Source organism: Rhopilema esculentum, chromosome 11 (genome assembly GCF_057945365.1).
Source record: "Rhopilema esculentum isolate cy_ngs chromosome 11, ASM5794536v1, whole genome shotgun sequence".
Taxonomy (NCBI): domain Eukaryota; kingdom Metazoa; phylum Cnidaria; class Scyphozoa; order Rhizostomeae; family Rhizostomatidae; genus Rhopilema; species Rhopilema esculentum.
Window position 1 is genome coordinate 15394833 of NC_142825.1, and position 19831 is coordinate 15414663.

The window sequence follows — 19831 nt, forward strand, 5'->3', positions numbered from 1 at the left end:
TCTATTATATGAAAGCTCTAAAAACATTTGAGAGGCATATTCAGAATTATGTGCATATTCAGAAAATCTAAGTCTCGTTTCGTTAACTTAGATTTTTCTAATAATTTGTCATGCATTGTTTTGTTTAAACAAATTCTTGAAATAGTCTTTGTTCTAATTAGCAAGTGGGAGTCTTCTCGATTTTTTGTTAATCCGAAATAACAACGTGCATGTGTGGCAGTTATGTTTTGTATTCATTTCATTTCATGTTTCTGTTCAATTTTCATTACTTTTCACAGTGTCGTTAGTGACACGATGAAGGTGCACAAAATGATTGGCTACTGCCCACAATTCGACGCGTTGATTGACGAACTGACTGCTGAAGAACATTTGGGATTGTATTCCAGATTAAGAGGAATACCAGAGGCAAATGTCAAGAAGGTGCCTTTTTCATATTTCTCTTTCTATTTTCTCGTTCGTTGAGGTCATATTTATTGATTAGCATTTAATGGTTAGATTTTTTTCAGAAGTATCATTTCTTACTTTGAAAGTTTCATTTCTTACACCTGTAAAACTGTTATGCCTTTAATATTGAATCCTGCAAAGTATTGTATATTAAAGTCTATTATATACCAAATTTTGCCAAATTTTCATTGGACCACGCATAGACACTGCCCGGTTTGAAAGTTGTGGTGCTACGATATATGCCCGGAAGAGTCCGGTTTGAATTAGTTAGCTTTATTTTGTATCTTTACATATTGTCGAAGGACAGAAACATTATGCAAACCTGGAATGACTGTCCATATTATCCATTCCGAGGGTCGCCATGGATTTTGAATGGTATCATTGTTTATCTAATCACACCCTTAGCGATCTCTTCTCCGTTCACTAGACGTTTTGTTTCATCAATAGATAGAGAAGATTTTCTTGATACGATGAATTAATCTACCGTGTTTATAGATACTCTATTTGATTTTTTCAGTAAATATCTCGGTCGCACTTACAACTGAATACGGTACACTGTTTATAATTCATGCTTTGTCTTTTTGTAGGTTTCTGAGTGGGCAATCAACAAACTTGCCCTTGGTCGATACGCTAGTAAGCCAAGCAAGAGCTACAGTGGAGGAAACAAACGAAAGCTTTCAGCTGCAATTGCCTTGATTGGAAACCCACCTTTAATCTTCATGGTACTTTAATTGTTTTTAAATCTTTTTAGAGGTTTAAATCTTTAATGAATGCATATTCGGAAAGGTTGTAGTCAGGTATCATTCGCATCCTGTTTTGTACCATGGGTAGCTTTCATAGGTCTATGTATAAATTTTTACAGATCAAAACATTTTATGGACTGAAAAATATCAGGATATTCGTGAACAAAGCATCGAGTCTGCTGCTATCACTAGCCGTTCCTTAGAGATAAACATCTAAATTCATGTTAGGCATCTTCCTGCATCATTTGAAATTTTTATTACGGCTGAAACTAAACGAGAATCTTTGCAAAGAGTGTATTTCTTAATGATGGCGTTCTTGTATTCTTTGTCTCTGCAGGACGAGCCAACCACTGGGATGGACCCAGGTGCTCGCAGGTTTTTGTGGAATCTTATATTGAGTATAATACGTAAAGGAAATCGTTCTGTCGTTCTTACAAGTCATAGGTAAGTCAGCTCAAAATGAATAATTACATTTCAATAACTTAATGACAAAATGTTTTGGGCTAGTAAGAACAAACAATAATATTTTGAAAGACCGAGCATGTAAACCGAATGCGATGTTTTGTGCTTACACTTAAAAGATTTCCAGCATACTCTTAAAACTCATAAGCCACAGCTTCGACTTGTTGTTATTATATGCTTTCATATAGTTTGTATCATATTGTGTTGTATATTTGCTGTATGCTTAATTTTTCAGGTGCTAAAAAGTCCAGGTTATTAGTTTTTCTTGCGTTATTTGCACAGTATTACATATGCTACAATATTACATATTATTACAGTATATGCAATATTACTACAGTATTACATAAACCCGCATAAGAGAACCTGTTTTTATAAGAACCTTGAAGCTGAAATTTAATCTTTTAAACCTCATAATTAAGAACCCCCAAGAGGCTGTAATTTGGAAAGGTTCTTATATGTATTTTTTAAAAGGTATTTTTACACACTATTCACACTGTCAAATTAAACCAGCTTAGATTAAATCAGGTTATGGTATTTTACATTCTAATTGGACAATCTAACAACACAAATTCATTTGATTGGCTTGAAATTTAACAAGAAAACAATGGCTGGTTTATGTGTGTCCGTTAGAATCCTTGCTGTGGAAAACATTGTTAATGTGTGCAGGGCCTGTACGTGTATAAGAACCTTGTTAAGAACCATTAGACTGGAATTTAGAATAGCAGCCTGTTAATTAAGAACATATCAAGGCTACCAAAAAAAAACCTAGGTTCTTTTATGCGGTTTTCTACTGTACATGTTTTTTTGCATTCGTCCTTCACGCTTCCTGTTCATTAGCATCCTTGGCATTTGACCTGCAATTTTTGAATTTCCCCCAATGTACACATTCTGTCTTCCATTCATTACAAAATTTTTTCGGCGTGTCATTTTTCTCGGACAAATCTTTTTCCTAGAGAATATCTATTTTAGAGTTGTCCAAACGTTTGTCACGCTGAAAATTTTGTATGAGAAAGACGTGCACAATGTATATTGATAGAAGCAACATTTTTGAAAATAGTTATTCTTTCGAGCTAATAGGAATTCGAGCCTCATAACTCACTTTCACTTTCAAAACACTTTCAGTACTCAGAGACTCTTCCAAGCTCTTCAACAGTACAGTAACAATCTTAAAAAATATATATGCATTAGTAACTTGATAAGTTTTGCTTTAAACAGACTGGTCAACATGTGTCCGAAAATTTATTTGTCCTAAAATTATTTGTCCGACATTACAAAAATTTGTCTGAAAATATTTTCGCCGAAGTTTTCCGTCAGAAATTGTATCCACTGAGAATTTTTGTACTTAATGTAGGTCATTTGATAAAATCATTGTTTGAACCATCGTCAGCCTGAATACTCATTTTGATGTAAATTTCCTAAGCGTTCACTTTTATCGCAGAAAGTTTATGCCTAGCGTAAAATTGGGTCTAGCCAGGCAGGCTGCCTCTGAAAATCATATTGAACATTTCACAGGGCTCCAAAGCACAATCTGGTCATCACTTTCCCTTTAAGTGAATCCATTATAATGAAGTTTAATTAGTTTTGGCTTGTTGATATTAACTTGTTTTTGCTCTTATTTCTACCGTCATTGTCTGCAGTATGGAAGAATGCGAGGCCTTGTGCACGCGACTTGTTATTATGGTCAACGGAAAATTCAAATGTCTCGGGAGCACACAACATTTGAAAAACAAGTATGCATAAAACTGATCTAAGAATAATTCATCAGTATTTTTATTCTTTAAGCTTGATGTAAATAAGCAAAGTCGAGGAGAATTTTTCATGCTGTTTTTTTTTCAAATTTACAGTGTACTCGAATATGCATTCATTAAAGCAAGATATCTCTATTATTCTGTTATCATGTATCGAAAAGAGTGCTTTAAATCTTTTTCAATTTGAAGTCTCGTCACCTAGAATTTTTGAATGCCAAACCTGTAGTTTTGTTGATTTTTAGTTTCGTTGCTTATACGCTGCTAGATCTTTGAGATTAACATTGAATAACCATCTTGAAATTTTGCTGTTACAGATTTGGCGAGGGATATATGGTTGCTTTAAGAGCGAAAGGTGATTCCCCAAACTTGGAGCCAATGAAAACATTCTTTGAGGAAGCATTCCCCGATGCAGTGTTGAAAGTGAGAAACAGTCTATAATTTCAATTTTTATTGTAATCCATACAGCAACTCCAATCATTTTTTCAATTTTCCTTTTTCTTTATTCATGAAATTTTGTCAATTATGTGATGGAATACTACCTTAGAGAATAATTTTAAGATGACAGTCGCAATTCCTAAAGGTCCATCGTGAAACATCTACGTATACCGTTAAGCATATTGAAAAGAAACCTTGATTTATATATTATTTCTATGCCGATTATAGTTTCAACCAAGCGTAATTCTTGTATCATAATTTTTGAAGTCATCACTGCAATTTTAAGGCATTACTTTACTGTTATAAGTCTCTTGAATGATCTTTTGGATTCAAAGAAATATTCATCGCAACTTTGATTCGATTCATTTAGGAGTGCCACCATAACATGCTGGAATATCAAATTCATGGATCTTCAAGAATATCACTGTCAGATATATTCGCTGCTCTAGAGAATTCTGAAGCAAGTGTGAATATAGAGGATTTTTCAGTCAGTCAAACGACACTTGAAAATGTGAGATTATTTTTTATTGTTAAATGCTTGATGGATTGATTAAAATAAATTATTCTTGTTTATTTATCTTAGACTGTTTATTCTTTTTAATGTATATTTATTTACTTAAACTGTATTTTTATTTCATCATAAGATTTAAAAGGTAATAATTGCCACAGTGCAGTCTAGTAAGCATGCTTCAATTTCCCTACTTTCTCTCTATCGAGTCTGCACGCAGGCGAATTTTGATCGACTCTCTTCAAATTTTTAGAAGATTTGATTTGATCTTCAATTACAGTAAACGATTCAAGTGTATTTTCTTCCTTAGGTTTTCATAAATTTTGCTAAAGAACAAATGGATCGCTCTGAAGGCAGGGAAAAGGACAGCGAACCGGCATCCCTGATTCAAAGGCTACGGCACTTTGGCAGGGCCATCAGGAACACATTCGCAAACAGACCTGATGTTCACTTTTCCAGTCTGTGGACGCCAGGAGCTAGAAACCAAATGCAATGTGAAAGTTTTATGGAAGACGATGATACTATTTCGATTCAGTTTCCAGGTTCGGATGTAAGTAACAAAGCATTGTGATATTTACTCATTGGCATTTTTTTAATAAATCTTCTAAAGTTTCTGGCAAAGTCAAAACGTCTAACAATTTACATATGAATGCGATATAAGCGCTATAAAAGTAAGATGAATAAATTTGAAACATAAGATTACTTGCACGAATGTCTTATTTAAGGGAGCGAAGATATCAACTTTTTTTATTCAATGCATCCTTGGCTCTTCTTATAACGACAAAATAAACTGATATTTTCCTTTCTGAATGAAATGACGTATTTAGGAAATGAAGTTTTCTTTTTGAATAAAAATCAATATTTCGAGGCATCTTCTTGTGTGCTTGTTGATAAGTACGATAAAATATTGCTTTGCTTTTGTAAGATTAGCAGGTCATAAACACGTACTTGTGGATCAAGGTCTACTTCTGTCTGCAAAGCATCATTCTTCACTTCTCAACGTGTTGTTTTAAGAATGAAAAGGTCTAATTTTCCTCGTATTGCAGGTCCATTTGGAGTTACTGCAAGATGCATGATTCTCATAAAGATATTTGTGGAAAGTTTGGGACCATGCTAATCAGTTGCCAAAAATTATAATTGTAGGCTTTTATCATCATTTGACTTCAACGAAAAAACAATATATTTTGATTTATTTATGGTTTTTGATTAAGTTTGTCGTTGATTAATGTATGATCTAGATTTTAGTCGAGCCAAAATTTGAAATTCAGGATACAGATTATTTATGTATTTCATTTTGAGATATTAGTTGTAATGGTGTGGGTAATTTTAGCCATTTTAGCATTTAGAAACAATTTTGACGTTCGGCCTCATTGTGGTTAACAAAGTTTTTTCATATTCTGCTCATATCAAAGTTTAAAGTTACCCAAACAAGGGCTTACGTGGATGTATGCCTTGTTCTAAGAAACATTAGCAGTGTATGTGAGAAGAAAGACAAAATGAGCTTGCAATTCCGCACCTTTAGGAGTCGTATATTTGTTATAAACTTGCTGCTCTGCGTAATTGGCACGAAGAAACGATACTTTCAATTCTCACACGTGTTTGCAAGATTGCATACATTTGTAAACATATTCTTAGCTTCATAATCTTAATTGATAGGCGTCTTTTGTATGACATTTATTTATTAGTAATGTTTGAATATTGTGTAGTGTGAAAAGAACATTCATAAAGTTGTAATTATCATAACAATTACCATATATTAGTATTTATAGCCAATATCGTTTGATATCAAATAAACGTGTTACATCCACTTATCACTGATGGCTGAAAATATATCTACATTGTATTAAAGTTTTTCTCTTTAAATTAAACGACAGAACTTGGTACTCAAATTGAATAGGAACTATCCGCTAGAAGTTTTAGAAATTGGAGGAATTTTTCATTGATTAAAAGTATAATCATGCTAGCTCGTACAAGTTTAAAGTATTTTGTGTGTAAATCTATTCAATTGTTATATTTGACATCTTCTAGAATGGTAGCTTCTGCCCGCCTCTATCAGGAAAAAATTGAGTTTGAACTCTTTGTTGACTGGGATCTTTTCAACTTGCGTGAATCATATTAGGACTATAATGGCGTGCCGGATCGATTGTTTGTTGTATTTAAATTCATTCTTGTTCAAATAGTTGCCCAATTTAACTGTATTCAAAAGTGTTATTCAATTCTATTTTATTTTGTGAAGTAAGTGAACTGTCCGAATTAGTAATGTTTTTAAATGATAAATTAATAAATCGATCGTCTGCTTGTTTTTTTGTTTTTACTCAAACCTTTGCTCGATCGGGGATCAGAACAGCTGACTTTGCAAAATTCACAGCACAAATGGCTCTTTTTTAACCATCAGGAAATTCTAGATTTCGTAAATTTCTTTATGCTTGAAATGAGAAAAGACACTCAATACTGCTCTTAAACAGAATTGATCCCCAGATACAAGACAATCCTCCCACCTTGGCTTTTCCGACCCCCTCCCCCGATATAAATGTCTTATATTAAAGTAGCACGGTATCTTTCAAATTAAATTACTAATTTTTGTTTATGAGTTCGTTTATGAAGTTTATTTCTTAATAAAACTCCTTCTTTTTCATTCTTTCTTTGAACTTGTCAAGTCCGTTCATAGACATAGTAGACAAATAATAACATTTTCAAAATCCAAAGAGCAAATGGATCGCATTCATTTCAGTAAATCAAAAGTCCCTTCAGCCTCCCAATAATTTTATCAAATTGCGCCTAGTCTGAATTTTGGTCACCAAGCCCAAAATTATCGGTGGGCTCCTCAATAGCACCCTGCACCTCCTGCCTCGGTACGCCCCTCGTATCTACATTGTGGAAAAATCATTCAGGTCTTGAGATGGTGTTTGACGATTGTTGTTAAGTGCATTTAGGTTGGTTAATACTAGAAGAGGTGGTATGTTGCAAGGCAATTATTGTTCTCTTCGAACCTATTTATCGTGGTTTGCTGTTATACAGTCTCTGTCTTTAGTATTGTTGGTTTTATTCATGTAAATGGTCATCGCCTAGTAGCTATTTGGCTAAAGCGCTTTCAGCGCCCCCATAATGTGAAAATTCATTTTGGCGCCCCTGATATTTAATCGGCATGCGGGGGGGGGGGCATAATCCAATAACACTTATAATCAACGGCAAGTATGTAAGCATAGTTAATACATGGGCGGTGCCGGCTCCAGCCCCCCTCCCCCCACTTTTTGCAAAAAAGTATTTTTGAGAGAATAAAAAGATGGAAAAAATAGAACTAGAAGAAAAGAACATTGCGATAAATCCTTTTATAGTATTGACTTATTTCAAAAGAATTAGCCGGGGTATATATTGACGCATTCAATTTTATGATCAAATGTAAAAAACCATGCCTTAAAAATAGAATTTTTAAGTATTGGTGACCTTCAAAATGACCTAAACTTAGATCTTTTGAAACTACAGGATTGGCTGAATGCAAATAAACTTTCCTTGAACGTAGTGAAAACGCAGTCACTTGTTATAGGCTCTGGTCCAAACATCCGTAAGATCGAAAGCCAGCCTGATGCTCCACCATCTTTTTCTTTTTCAATAGGTGATCAGAACATTGAAATGATCACCAACACAAGATACTTAGGTGTTCAGATAGACAGTAAGCTCAACTGGGAAAAGCATATCGATACTATCAAGACCAAGGCTAATCGAGCCCTTGGACTTATTAAGATTTCTAAGAAATATCTTCCATCTGACATCCTCAACAAAATGTATAGAGGAATTGTTGAGCCCCATTTGAGCTACTGTTGTTCCGTTTGGGGCTGCTGTAATGAATCAAAGCTTGACGTGTTGCAAAAAATCCAAAATAGAGCTGCCAGAATTGTAACTAGCAGCCCATACGATGCGTCTGCTGCTCCGATAATTCAGAATCTTGGCTGGTTAACCATCAGAAATCTTGTAAGAAAGGAGACAGCCACGCTAACTTACAAATCTCTAAATATGCTTGCACCAGACTATTTGAGAAAATTATTCGAAAAATGTTCGGATGATAGAGAACGGTTTCTGCGTTCATCAGAAACTGGTCTTAAGATACCGCTGCTAAAAACAATAAATGGCCAAAAGGCTTTTTCTTATCGCGGTCCAAAACTGTGGAATAATATAGAAAGGGCTACCAAATTGGCCCCCTCCCTGAAAACCTTCAAAGAACAACTATAGTCGGGGACAACTTTTATTTCATCTTTACGTTCACTTTTTATAGCCTTAGTATTATTAGATATTGTAAATTAGGTTTGATTGGTAAATTTCTTTTGTTACTAGTATTTTAACATAGTTATTAGCTCTTATTTTATTCTTTTAAACAGGTCAGGTTGAAAAACATATGTATGAACCTTTAACCTGTATAAATATTATAAAATGAAATGAAAAATGAAAAGAAAAATATTTGCAATAAAAGACTGCATGGAATATTCTGAAATGTGTATTAAACTAGCCTAGAAAGCGTGGTTTTAAAAATTTTCTGCTCGCTTCGCTCGCAAGGAAGCCTCCTCTTTGGATATACCTAAGGCCTCCTACAACCTCTCGTTGACCTTCCAATGTGCCGCTAGCATAACGAGTGCCCCATAAAATCATAGGCTAAAAATATCGTGAAGCATTTCAGTGCGTTTTCAAAAGTTGGTTTTTCAGTCTACAAATGTTATCAACTCGAGTTCCCTCACTTTGAATTTAAGTTCATTCCTTTTTATGAAACCATTAGCAAGTGACTTTAAGAACCGCTGCGAAGGCGATAAACATTCGAGCTTTTTGATGGAGCGGTAATCGGTGGGGATCGGCTTGTCATTTCGAAAATGAAAAATGAAATTTTACAACAACAAGACACTCGCAAGTTAATTGTCTACATTGGGAAAGCAGCAGGAAAGGTTTCTTTCTCCTTTATTTCATGTTTCTCGCAGTTTGCCCCGCTTGTCGTGATTTATGGTTTTCGTGACATTGAATCTTCGTCAAATTGTATCCTAGGCCTAGTAGGGTACTCACCGCATGTAATTTCTATGTATGATTAGACTGTGACTCAGCTATCCCCTTGTTTCACCGCTAGACATTGCCTCTAACTCGATTTCAAGCGACCATCACTTGGTAGTTGTATCACAATGGTTGTATTGCTGAATATAGTATTTTGCACGTCTGAAATTGAAGCCCATCAATTTGAAACGATGATATTTCACACCACCAATATCGGTGTAAAATGATAATGAACATACAATTAAACTTGAATTGTTTTACAATTTTTGTATAACTTTTTTGAAATGTTTTAAATTTTTACAGAATTACTAAATAATTGTACATTCTAAATAGTAGTTTCTAAATTAGGCAAAGGGAAAGGCCACTCATGGATCTAAACAAACATAGAGCATTGCTCTAATTAGAGCATCTGCTTATTTTCTATCTTATACTTTTTGCTTTAGGGAGCTGTTTAAATATTATCTCGTAGGGGTACACTGTCTCAGTAAACACGATTGTACCCCTGGCTAGAATACCTAACATCCCAAGCATGATTTGTATGCATCACTCCTTTTACTAAACATCAACCTTTGCTGTTCTTATGCACACATCTGCCTCAATATTTTTTAGCCAGGCTATGGCTTGGGATCATGTACCCCAATCCGGCTCTTTAAAGGGGAACCAAAATCTGTTGGAAATAAATATGAATGAAAGAGAAAACTGAGCATATCCATTCTCTGCAAAGAGACCTATATTTCAATATAGAGAGGTCTTTTTTCTTTTTTTCCTCCTCTGCACTTCTGCACCACTCCACCTTCCCGACAACATGCTGAAAACCCTTGATGCTCTGGAAGCAGGGGTAGTTTTTTTCTCTTATGAATAACATCTTATTCATATCTGGCCTCTACTTCAGTTAACATGTGCTGTAAGTTAGGCACCTTCTACATGATTTTAGTAAAGATTCGTGTATCTTGAAGACCTATTTCATCTTCATATATGGCTTATTACACTGGTGATAGGAGTCTTTCAACCCAAGCAATACAAAATATCATCATCTACCATAATTTTTTTTAGACTTGAAAAGATCACAGGTAACAGAGACTTGAATTTAGACCAATGGTTTGTAACTTCAAGTGATGTTGTGATATTGCAGAAAAGTCTGACAACATAGTGGTTGGTCTAATTCTTATTTTTCTGTGAAATGCTGGCTGTACCAAGGCCATCTTGGACCAATTTAAAGATGAAAAAAAGTCAGAGGAAATATAGCAACCTTAAAGTACAACTTGCTGCAGTTTTCAATTCAAAAGCTGATGGGGAAGCTCATTTGAATGCCTTCAAGTGTTGCAATCAAAAGTTTGATAAAAGCAAAGAAAAATTTATGACAGTTCTTTTGCAGCTATTCAGCACTGCCAATCTGCACTGTTGTCGCCAATCTCACACTCTTGCATTCATAATTATTGCTGCATTGCCTTATTCTTGTATTATTACTTTGAATTTTCTAAATAAATTTAACAGATGAGGTGTTGACAATTAAGTAAAATCATTCATCCAGGTCAGTCCATGGTATCATGGTCCATCCACAAGCTTCTCTTAACGATAACATTGTTTTCTTAATAACCAACAAGTAAACCAATTCATCCCGCACAACAGTCCTTGAGTATTAAGACAGTTGCTAATGGGTCATCCCTTCAAGAATTATGCACAGTTTCAGAACCTATAGTACTGATCGATGCATATGCACCTTTTAAAGAACATCTTCATGTTAAGGTTTTCCCTACCTTTACAAAGTTACTCATCAAAGCTTTGTGTTCAAATCGTCCCTGTTTATAGTTCTTCTGCCTCGAAAACCATAAAAAAGGGCACCGTGGTTGCCTTACAGAAGTAAGACTTTTAAAAGTTCTCTGTCCAGAGAAACACCAATAATTTTCTATGTACACAAGACACCATGAATCCTTCTATCTGATCAAAACTTGGATCCTATTATGATTCTCACTTCACAGATTACTTGACTTGTCTTTCAATGAGCTAACATCTTGCTAAATGAATTTTCTGAAATCTTCTTTTTGTCATCACCAAAATTGGCAATGAAAGTGACAGAATTTGACATTCACTTGGCCCATTCAACACCCATTTTGTCCCTCTTTCACTATTTCCATTTCATCAGCAATCTATAGTGAAGGAACATCTTCAGCATTTTAAACTTTGTGGCATGACTGAATGTATCGATTTACCTTATCATGTTGCTACTGTGCTAATTTCAGAGAAGAATGTTTTAAATAGCTGTGATGTTGCAGACCATTTCTGTATTGTATTTGCTAAAACGATTTCTCAACCCTGCCATCAAAGATTGGTCATCTCCAACACTACATCAGTTTTCTTGACCCTGTTCATGGCTCTCATGTCTGCTCCGCATATCCACTTTGGCAGTAGCTTTCACCAAATTCTTTGTGCCAAAATAGTCAAAACAATCAATGCCTTTTCTCCTGGTTATGGATTTGGTCAATGGAAATGAGGCCTTATACCACAAGGTATAAATCTGCATGTTTCAACAAACCACATACCAAATATTCTCTCATTTAAGCAATTGTATTCTACCACCCTTTTATGATGATGTGGTCATCAAAGGATGAGATTTCACACGTCATCTCTCCAGTCTTTGCAGCGTTTTAGCAAAAATGCAACAGTCTGATCTTCCTCTCAGTGCCTTGTAGTGCAATTTTTTTGCCTTGACTCAACTTCCTCCCAGTCCATCACAGATTTTTCAGTTCAATAAATTCTAAATCCTTGGAAAAGTTTTTAGGCATGGCATGATTTTGCAATCCATTTGTTTCCAATTTTCAATTTTTGCTGCCCCTCTACAAGAACATGCAATGCAGAATTCCACCTTTGTCTGGAAAACAGAAGCCCAAGCAGTTTTTGGGATGCTAAAGCAGCTTCTCTTGCCAGCAACAGTTTTTCATGCTGACTTTTTCCTTCTAGAAGTTGATGCATCATATAGGTAAAAGTGCACGTCCATAACCTCAGTGAAAGCAAAATATACCCTGCCTCTTGGGCCACCAGAGAGTTCATTGAATCAAGGTGGAACATTGTAGATAAAGAGGTGCATGCTATCATATTTGCGACTGAAGAAAATCACCGCTGTTGCTGAAGCTTCAATAAAAAATATCCAATCAAAAGATCAACACATGAAAGCACTAATTGAATATGTGTTTCTTGGTACTCCTCTTGGTAAAACCTCTTTTTATAGGCGCTGGACTGAGCATAATCAAATATCATCAATACCAAAATTTGGTTTTTCCCATTTAGTTTCTGGACATAAAAAAATGGGTGCTTCATCAATCAAGCTCCTAGAACTTCCTAGGTGTGTGTGGAGGCGCTTGATCAAGCTCAATCACCTTTCCTTGCAAGGCCTGTCCATTGTCAGTTTTTTACTGTATGACTTTAAAGGATGATTTCAATAAACTCAACAGCTTTTTTATATGTAGTCTGCAAAGAAAGCTATTGATGGAAGACAAAACTGTGACCAAGGTTTTGAGTCACTCTAGGTCTTTTACTCACAACCAAATACAAAAGTGCAAAAGCATTCAGCTGGTAGACTTAAATACGATGGACTTGAATGATTGCTTTACTCATATAAAGAGTGCAAAAATCTGAAGACTTGTTTCTTACTTCATTTTATGTTTGTTTTCTACTAAAAGGGGTTTTAAATTATTTAGTTTAGAAATTGGTTTTTAATGTTATGTTCTTCTTTTTTTGTTATGTTATGTTATTTTAAAATTTTTAAAAGTTTGTTAAGTCAAAGTGCACAAGCAAATCATAGCCATGGCTTTCCCTATTTTGGTGTTTTAATGTTTTTTTCAAATATTGATAAATTGTCTTCTAGCACAAGTACTCTTTGATTGACGAAGAGGACATCCCAATGGTGAAAAGATTTAGGTTTGAGGTGAGAACTATTTCTCTTGTCTTTTCTCATGTTTTAGCTGTTGTATTTATTTCACTCAGATCCTGGTCTTATAGATCATGTTTGCCACAACATCCCCATTCCAATGTTGTAGTATTCCATTGTTGTGATCAAGTGGTCTTCCATTTGCATGCAAGGCTAGGTAAAGACCACATGCTTGTGTTTGGAAGAGTTACTTTGCATTGCTTCCTCTCAAGTTCATATCAAATTACAAAATTTCTCAATAACGTGAATGCTATTAAAACCAGAAATAAAGCAAGAAAAATATTGGTTGATACTTTATCTGCGCTGAATTACTTTTTTACCCCTATTTTTTTAATTTTATGTCAGTAAGTCACAAATGATTGATGCTGCATTATTATGAATTAATGTAGCTTTTGTAATTATCTTCTTGTTTTTATATGTGCAATGTATGCAGCCTTTGCAGTTATTTCATTGTTTCTATCTGTGCGCTATTTCCTGCTTAAAATGTATTCTTTAAAATTTTCCTTCCTAATATTTTGAAATTTTTCTTAAATGTTTAAAAAGATAAAATTCCCTTCTTTCAATCTGAATCCTTTAGGCCAAGCTAGATTATGATAAGAATGGCAATGGAGCGAAAGTCTATGCCATTGCTTATGATCGACTGAAAGAAAAACATCATGGCTGTTATGTGCACAACTACGTATGGTGAGTTACCCAGCTGCACTACAGAGAAAATCCTTGCTAAGTTTTTATCTGCATTTCTGAAAAACTGTTCGTTTCCCTCTAAAAAATTATGTTGATCAAAAAGTAATCTTGCAATTATCACTGCTTTGTCTAACCCAAACTCAGGTTCCATTAATTTATTATAATATTGGCTCCACTTGATACCTTCTGTTGTGTTGTAGTGTGTTGTGTTGTGTTGTGTTGTGTTGTGTTTGTTTTCTTGTGTTGTGTTTGTTTTGTTGTGTTGTGTTGTGAGTGTGGTTTCCTTAGTTATGTAGGCAACATGTAGAATCAAAAGTGCGTTCAATAGGAAAAAATACTTAAAATTATTTCTAGTCGTTTTGTTATGAAAGTCCTCATGAATCTTCTTGTTGTTAGTGTGATAGCAATTAAATGAAATCATTGAAAATTTTTAATTCATTGGATTTTTCAAGGCAGAAGAGATGTGGAAATATTGCACCAGGATTTAGAATTAATCACAAAAATGGAGTCACTGTTGGTGTGTATATGCAAAAATTCATTCCAAACTCAAGTTTCAGAACATGAAGCGTTGATCCTAGACTTTGTACCTGACGAAGTTTTCCAACTAATTGAAGCAGGAGTTTAAATAAGATTAACAGAGCAAGTGGTTCAAGGTTATATTTCTTCATAACTTAAATAGAAACCTGGCGTTTCAATTATTGTTAAACTTTCATCTGCCAAACTTGGCTCCCTGTCTAGGGTCCTCGTCTTCTTCTCACCCATTTCTCAACATCTTTTAGCAATTCAAGAATACAAAGTTCGTCCTACTTCGAATAATTGCTCTCATATTTGTGATGGCATTTCTAAATCTTCCCTGTCTTGCAGAGAAAGTTCTGTCAAAAACGATTTATCCCAAAAACAACAATAACTTAATATCTCTCCAATATCTTCCCGTTAGTTGCTGATCTACCCATTTTTCACAGGTATTTTGATGGACTGAAACTCCCTGAAACTCCCTGAAACTCCCCTCTACTCAGTCTTTTCGAGTCCCCTCTCCAAAATGGCAAACTTTTCCCTACATCTTATTGTTCTTTGCAAGAGCTTCTGGAACTCGAAACGATTGGCGCGCTTCTAGCTTCCTGGGTTATCAGAATCAGTCATGTTTCAAAGCTAAAAACTGAAGTCTTCACCTCATCTCCTTCTCTTCTGAGCCTTTCAGCCTTCCCTAATTAGGCCTTTGCTATTTCTTACCGGTTTTTATCTTTAATGGAGGAAGCGAGCTTGCTTTCCCTTTGTAAGTAATTCAGAATATTTGTTATTCAAGCGATTTTTTGTTGATTATTATACAATGGAATCTCTTCCATGTATTAAGATATTTACAAAATTGCTACAGAATCGTAATTTGTTGCAGTATTTAATAAAGAAAGTTTGAATATTTCTACCTATGATGCTATACATTCTTACAGATAACCGACTGCAGAATCTAGAGTTAATTCCAGCAGCATCTTTGCCGTGTTCTTCAAAGGAAAATGATGCTGCTATGTAAGTAATTTTTGTAGCAAATGCCTTTTTTTTTGAATTTCGAAAATTTCCGCTGTCTTCTGAAGATATGGTTTGATGTTAATCAATTGTATGAAATCTCTGCGATGATTTGGTAACGTAATAAGGCAGTGTTTTTCCATCTCTGTTTTATTTTCAAAAGGTTTCTGTATATCTCTCATAATTGTTTAGGTATTCTTTTAGCACCTTGTTGACTTTTAAAGGTAGCTCTTATTAGTCACACTGTTGCTTCATATCTTCATCTGATATTAATGCAAACAAAAAGGTTTCTGTGTCGCTTTCTTTGGGTTGTATATGAAGATTTGCAGTTACATAAGAATCTTTTTTAAGTCGAACATGAAGAAAGCAGATAACATTTCCTTTTGTACGATTCGTCAAAAGTGGTAATAAGATCATATACAACAAGATTAAATAAGTGTTCAATAAGTGGCAAGGTAAATACCAATTTGACTGGGAAGGTAAAAGGAGATTATTTTCACAAGCAGCAGTATTCAAGAGAGTCACAACTGGTCGCTTGAAGACACATTATATTGGAAAGCAATTTCACAAATCCCAGCGATTAATTTGGAAGATGTTGTGAGTATTAGTTTGATCTATGTTCTGACTTTTTTTACTCTGAAGAGGGTCAGGCGAAAAATATGTTCTAAAATGTTTGCTTTTTTCAAAGCCACTTTTAAATTCCGTACCACAATAAGATTGTTTGTTATTGATATCGCAAAATGATAACACCTTTTTCATAAAGGTAATGTGTCCAGCTAAAGCAAGCGACTCTGCGGGGGTTATGTGATTTTTCATGTCATTGCCCCAGTCATTACGGTCGTTCCGTTTATCTATCCTGCTGCGAGGTTAGCTTTTCATGTGAGTAGTTTTGCCTCGCAAGAATACTTACCAATCGCAGACCGTTATTTTGATGGGTGGCGTGACAAGTTGGGTATACGCAGTCCTTTTATATGGACACATTACCTTTGAAAGGTGTAAAAAATTTGAAAGCATTATTTTAAAGTCGAATTGTTTCGCTTTATGTTGCGATATTACCAGCTTTTGTTGCCATTTACCTCTGAAGCGGTATCGTTGTTGTCATTGTCTCATCATCTTTCTAACGACGTTTTAATTTCCTTTTCAGCTACTTCACCAACCTTCCTCTATTATTAACTCGGATGGAGAGATTTTGGGCTCCGAAGGTATTTTCATTTTATTTCATTTTCAATTATTTAAACAGGGTTAAAGTTATCAATATTAGGTTTGGTTGTTAAGTGTAATTCTTCTTTAGTTGCTGTGGAGGATTCACGTCATCCACAAGCATCAAAACAGCAGCATTGTTCCGCGGCCTTACACGTGACCTAGCCCCTTTAAGTATATCAATTGTTTTACAAACTGACTTGTACAAATAAAAGGCGAAATACAAAATTGCAATCCAAATATACAACAGAAAACAAAAAAAGAAGTAGCTTAGAAATAATCGAAAGATTATCAGAACTGAAAAATGGTTCATTCATGTTCTGGAGTTTTCAAGACAGGATCTTTTTTAAGGTTTTTTTTAAGTTTGATTTTGCGTCAAAGCCATACCATTTGTTCGCTCGTTAAAAAAAATGCTGGCCACATGTTTTTCGTAGATACCAGGGTAGAGACATTGGAATATAGGCGCTGTGTATGGAAATCACATTTTTACCATTGTCTTGCGTGAAGCCAGTTAAAGGGCCACTCCAACCCAACAATTTTTTCTGAGATTTTTGCATAAATTGGTAGTTAGTCGAGAGTTAGAAGGTATCGTGAATTACAAGGATGAATCACCTTCTATCAACATATCATGTCTCTGTCTTGCTGGCCTAATTTGACAATTTAACTGCTCTATCAGACAGACTCGTGCGATAAAATGCTTCATATTCGATCAGAATATCGAGACTGATGTTTGTGACGTCAATCCAAAATGCTCCGATAACGCGGTTGAAAAACAATTCAACTCAATGACCAATTTTCAAGCGCTTATAACTACAAAACGGTTATGAAAGAGATATGAAATATGAAGAAAATATGAAAGAAATAATAGCAGACTCGTTTTCAGGAAATCTGATCACATCGTGTTCTGAACTAAAAACTTTGGGCCGGAGTGGCCATTTAAAATCCATGGCGCAGTCATTTGTGACGATTTCATTCGCCACTTTAGACAATTTTTAACATAATTAGGCTCATTCATACAGCAGCGTCATTCCTGGCCTTATGATAACTGTCAATTGTCTCATTTTTCCTTCCACTCATTTTGCATGATTTGCTGCATTTCGATTTTAAACATTTCTATGAAATCTATCTAGTCGATTTTTTGAATTATCAAGCGTAAATGCAAGTCGAAAAAGCCTTTCAAAATTTCCTTTTTTTTAAACTGCTGACTTCAAGAAACATAATGAAAGAGTTGGTGTTTTTCAGGCGAACCATCTTTTTTCTACGAATGTCATTACACGCCGTGCTGCAGAATAGAAAGAGAGGTAACCTTGTGTTTAGCCATGTAAAATTTGAGTTTGACAAATTAATTAAATGTTATGAAGATGTTGCCTTGAGAACATATTTTTCAAAAAGAGTGTTTTTTATTATCTTTTAAATTCGATGAATTGTGTTTATGTGCATTAATTTGACATGGAAACTTTTTTACGAGTTTGCACGATGCCATTTTGATTGTTTTTTGTAGTTGAACGATTTTCGCATTTGTGGAAGATGCAAACAGGTTAGATACTGTGGGCCATCCTGCCAAGAGGTATGCTGCATGTTGCATCGTAGTTCGTGTTGTCTTACAGTGTATGATGCATTATGATGCATGTTTCGTTGTGACAGGGGCATGGTGACCCACCGGGACTCCTGATAGGCCCTTTAAAACTTCTCATGTGGGCCCCTTCATTTTTCCTTATTTTAAGCTTTCATTGTTTGTAACATCAGATTTGTGAGAGAAAAAATTGAAGTGAGGCCCCACGCTGCCGCCGTGACACTCATTTCCAACATTTTCTAAGGGATGGCAACAAGAGACATTTAGCATCAAAATGGTGTGCCTCTAAAAACTTGATTTTGCCGGCCTTGAAATTGTGATGCAAGTCGGTGCTTGTTGAATTCCATTTTCTACTTGTAGTTGAAACATTGAATCCCATTTAAATGTTATTTTTGTTTTTTCTCATTCAAGCAGTGTTTTTGTTCTGTTTGCAGAAAGATTGGCCTACACATAAGCCGGTTTGTGTATCAAAGAGAAAATACGAAAAAGATCATCTTGAGAAGCAACCTGAACGATGAGTTCGAGGGTATCCCCAATTGGCATTTACCAAGCAGTCGCTTCATGCTTTCAGTCCCTTAGCTTCTTCTATCTAAAACTGTTTTAAATTCAAATACAGGAATGCGAACTGAATGGAAACTTTAGGAAGCTGCGAATCGTGATATGTATAATATAATTACACCACAATGGGTGTACTCCAAATCGCGTTTAGATTCCTTGAGACTCTCTGAGTGTATAACAATTGTAAGTTCACAGCAAGCTCATTTGGTTGTTCCCTCGCCCAAAATTTATCCCAGGGCTTACATGAAGATTTTCTAGTTCTATTCCTGTTATTAATCTAGTTTAGAATTTTTGTTTGTTGTTTTAATTTAGAGCGTTTGTTAAGTTATAACTAGTTTCTTAGATAATTGCATAAATTATTCAATAAAATGTATCTATAATAGTTCAGTATGCCATTTGCGATGGTGTTTGTTTAGGTTGTTAAAAACAAACCTGGTGCGTTACATTCGGAGTTTTAGCCTTGTTTTGTTATATTGTTCTGATGTTAGTTTGTTGTTTGTGTTTGCCAGTTGATCAAAATGTCGTCAAAATTGATACGTAGTTTATAGATTTAGCTAGAAACAATTGTATAGACAGTAGCCAATTTCAGTGTTTTGTCCTGAACTCTGTCGTGTAAAGAAAAGCTTTCCTATTGCAAGTTAATGATAACGACATGAAATGGATTTGTATACTTTTGAAAATTATTGTTACAATATTTTTGCAAGCAATTATCATTGAGTTGTATTTTTTGTCAAAGAGATTTATTCGTCGTGATTGCATTTAGACATTGAGAAATCAATATTGCCTTCCGAACATATAACAGTGTTGGATTTTCATAATATTATTTGCTTTGTATATTTTGCTGATACTGTATGTATAGAGTTCACATGTGTATTTTTTTCTGCATATTACTCAATTATGATATTCAAGTAAAATATTGACCAGACATTGTGTTTAAAAAATAGCAAGTTTAAAGTGAGTGGGTCATCAGACATTTTGTCAGCTATACCCTTACCCGCAAGAGTA

The 19831-nt window shown here is 34.9% G+C and overlaps 2 protein-coding genes across 3 annotated transcripts in view; both read left to right on the plus strand.

Annotated features, from left to right (window-relative positions):
* The window catches only part of LOC135693250 (ATP-binding cassette sub-family A member 2), a 30322-nt gene extending 23693 nt beyond the window's left edge, over nucleotides 1-6629 (plus strand). Inside the window, exons 35-42 of the mRNA XM_065211675.2 lie at nucleotides 279-420; nucleotides 1032-1166; nucleotides 1525-1631; nucleotides 3287-3379; nucleotides 3712-3817; nucleotides 4203-4343; nucleotides 4651-4890; nucleotides 5387-6629. Of these exons, the coding sequence (XP_065067747.2) occupies nucleotides 279-420; nucleotides 1032-1166; nucleotides 1525-1631; nucleotides 3287-3379; nucleotides 3712-3817; nucleotides 4203-4343; nucleotides 4651-4890; nucleotides 5387-5416 (994 nt within the window). The 3' untranslated portion in view covers nucleotides 5417-6629. The remainder of the gene's footprint in view (nucleotides 1-278; nucleotides 421-1031; nucleotides 1167-1524; nucleotides 1632-3286; nucleotides 3380-3711; nucleotides 3818-4202; nucleotides 4344-4650; nucleotides 4891-5386) is intronic.
* Nucleotides 6630-9113: 2484 nt separating this feature from the next.
* Nucleotides 9114-19691, plus strand: LOC135693253 (zinc finger MYND domain-containing protein 19). Of its 2 annotated transcripts, none has more exons than XM_065211678.2 (10): nucleotides 9114-9268; nucleotides 13231-13290; nucleotides 13871-13977; nucleotides 14430-14494; nucleotides 15423-15498; nucleotides 15999-16092; nucleotides 16640-16697; nucleotides 17938-17996; nucleotides 18197-18262; nucleotides 18703-19691. In XM_065211678.2, the coding sequence occupies exons 1-10, from the start codon at nucleotides 9197-9199 to the stop codon at nucleotides 18784-18786; spliced, it is 741 nt and encodes a 246-aa protein (XP_065067750.2). In that variant the 5' UTR covers nucleotides 9114-9196; the 3' UTR covers nucleotides 18787-19691. The 2 variants fall into 2 exon arrangements, with proteins under 2 accessions (XP_065067750.2, XP_065067751.2); XM_065211679.2 differs by having other exon boundaries at nucleotides 16002-16092.
* Nucleotides 19692-19831: the final 140 nt, after the last annotated feature.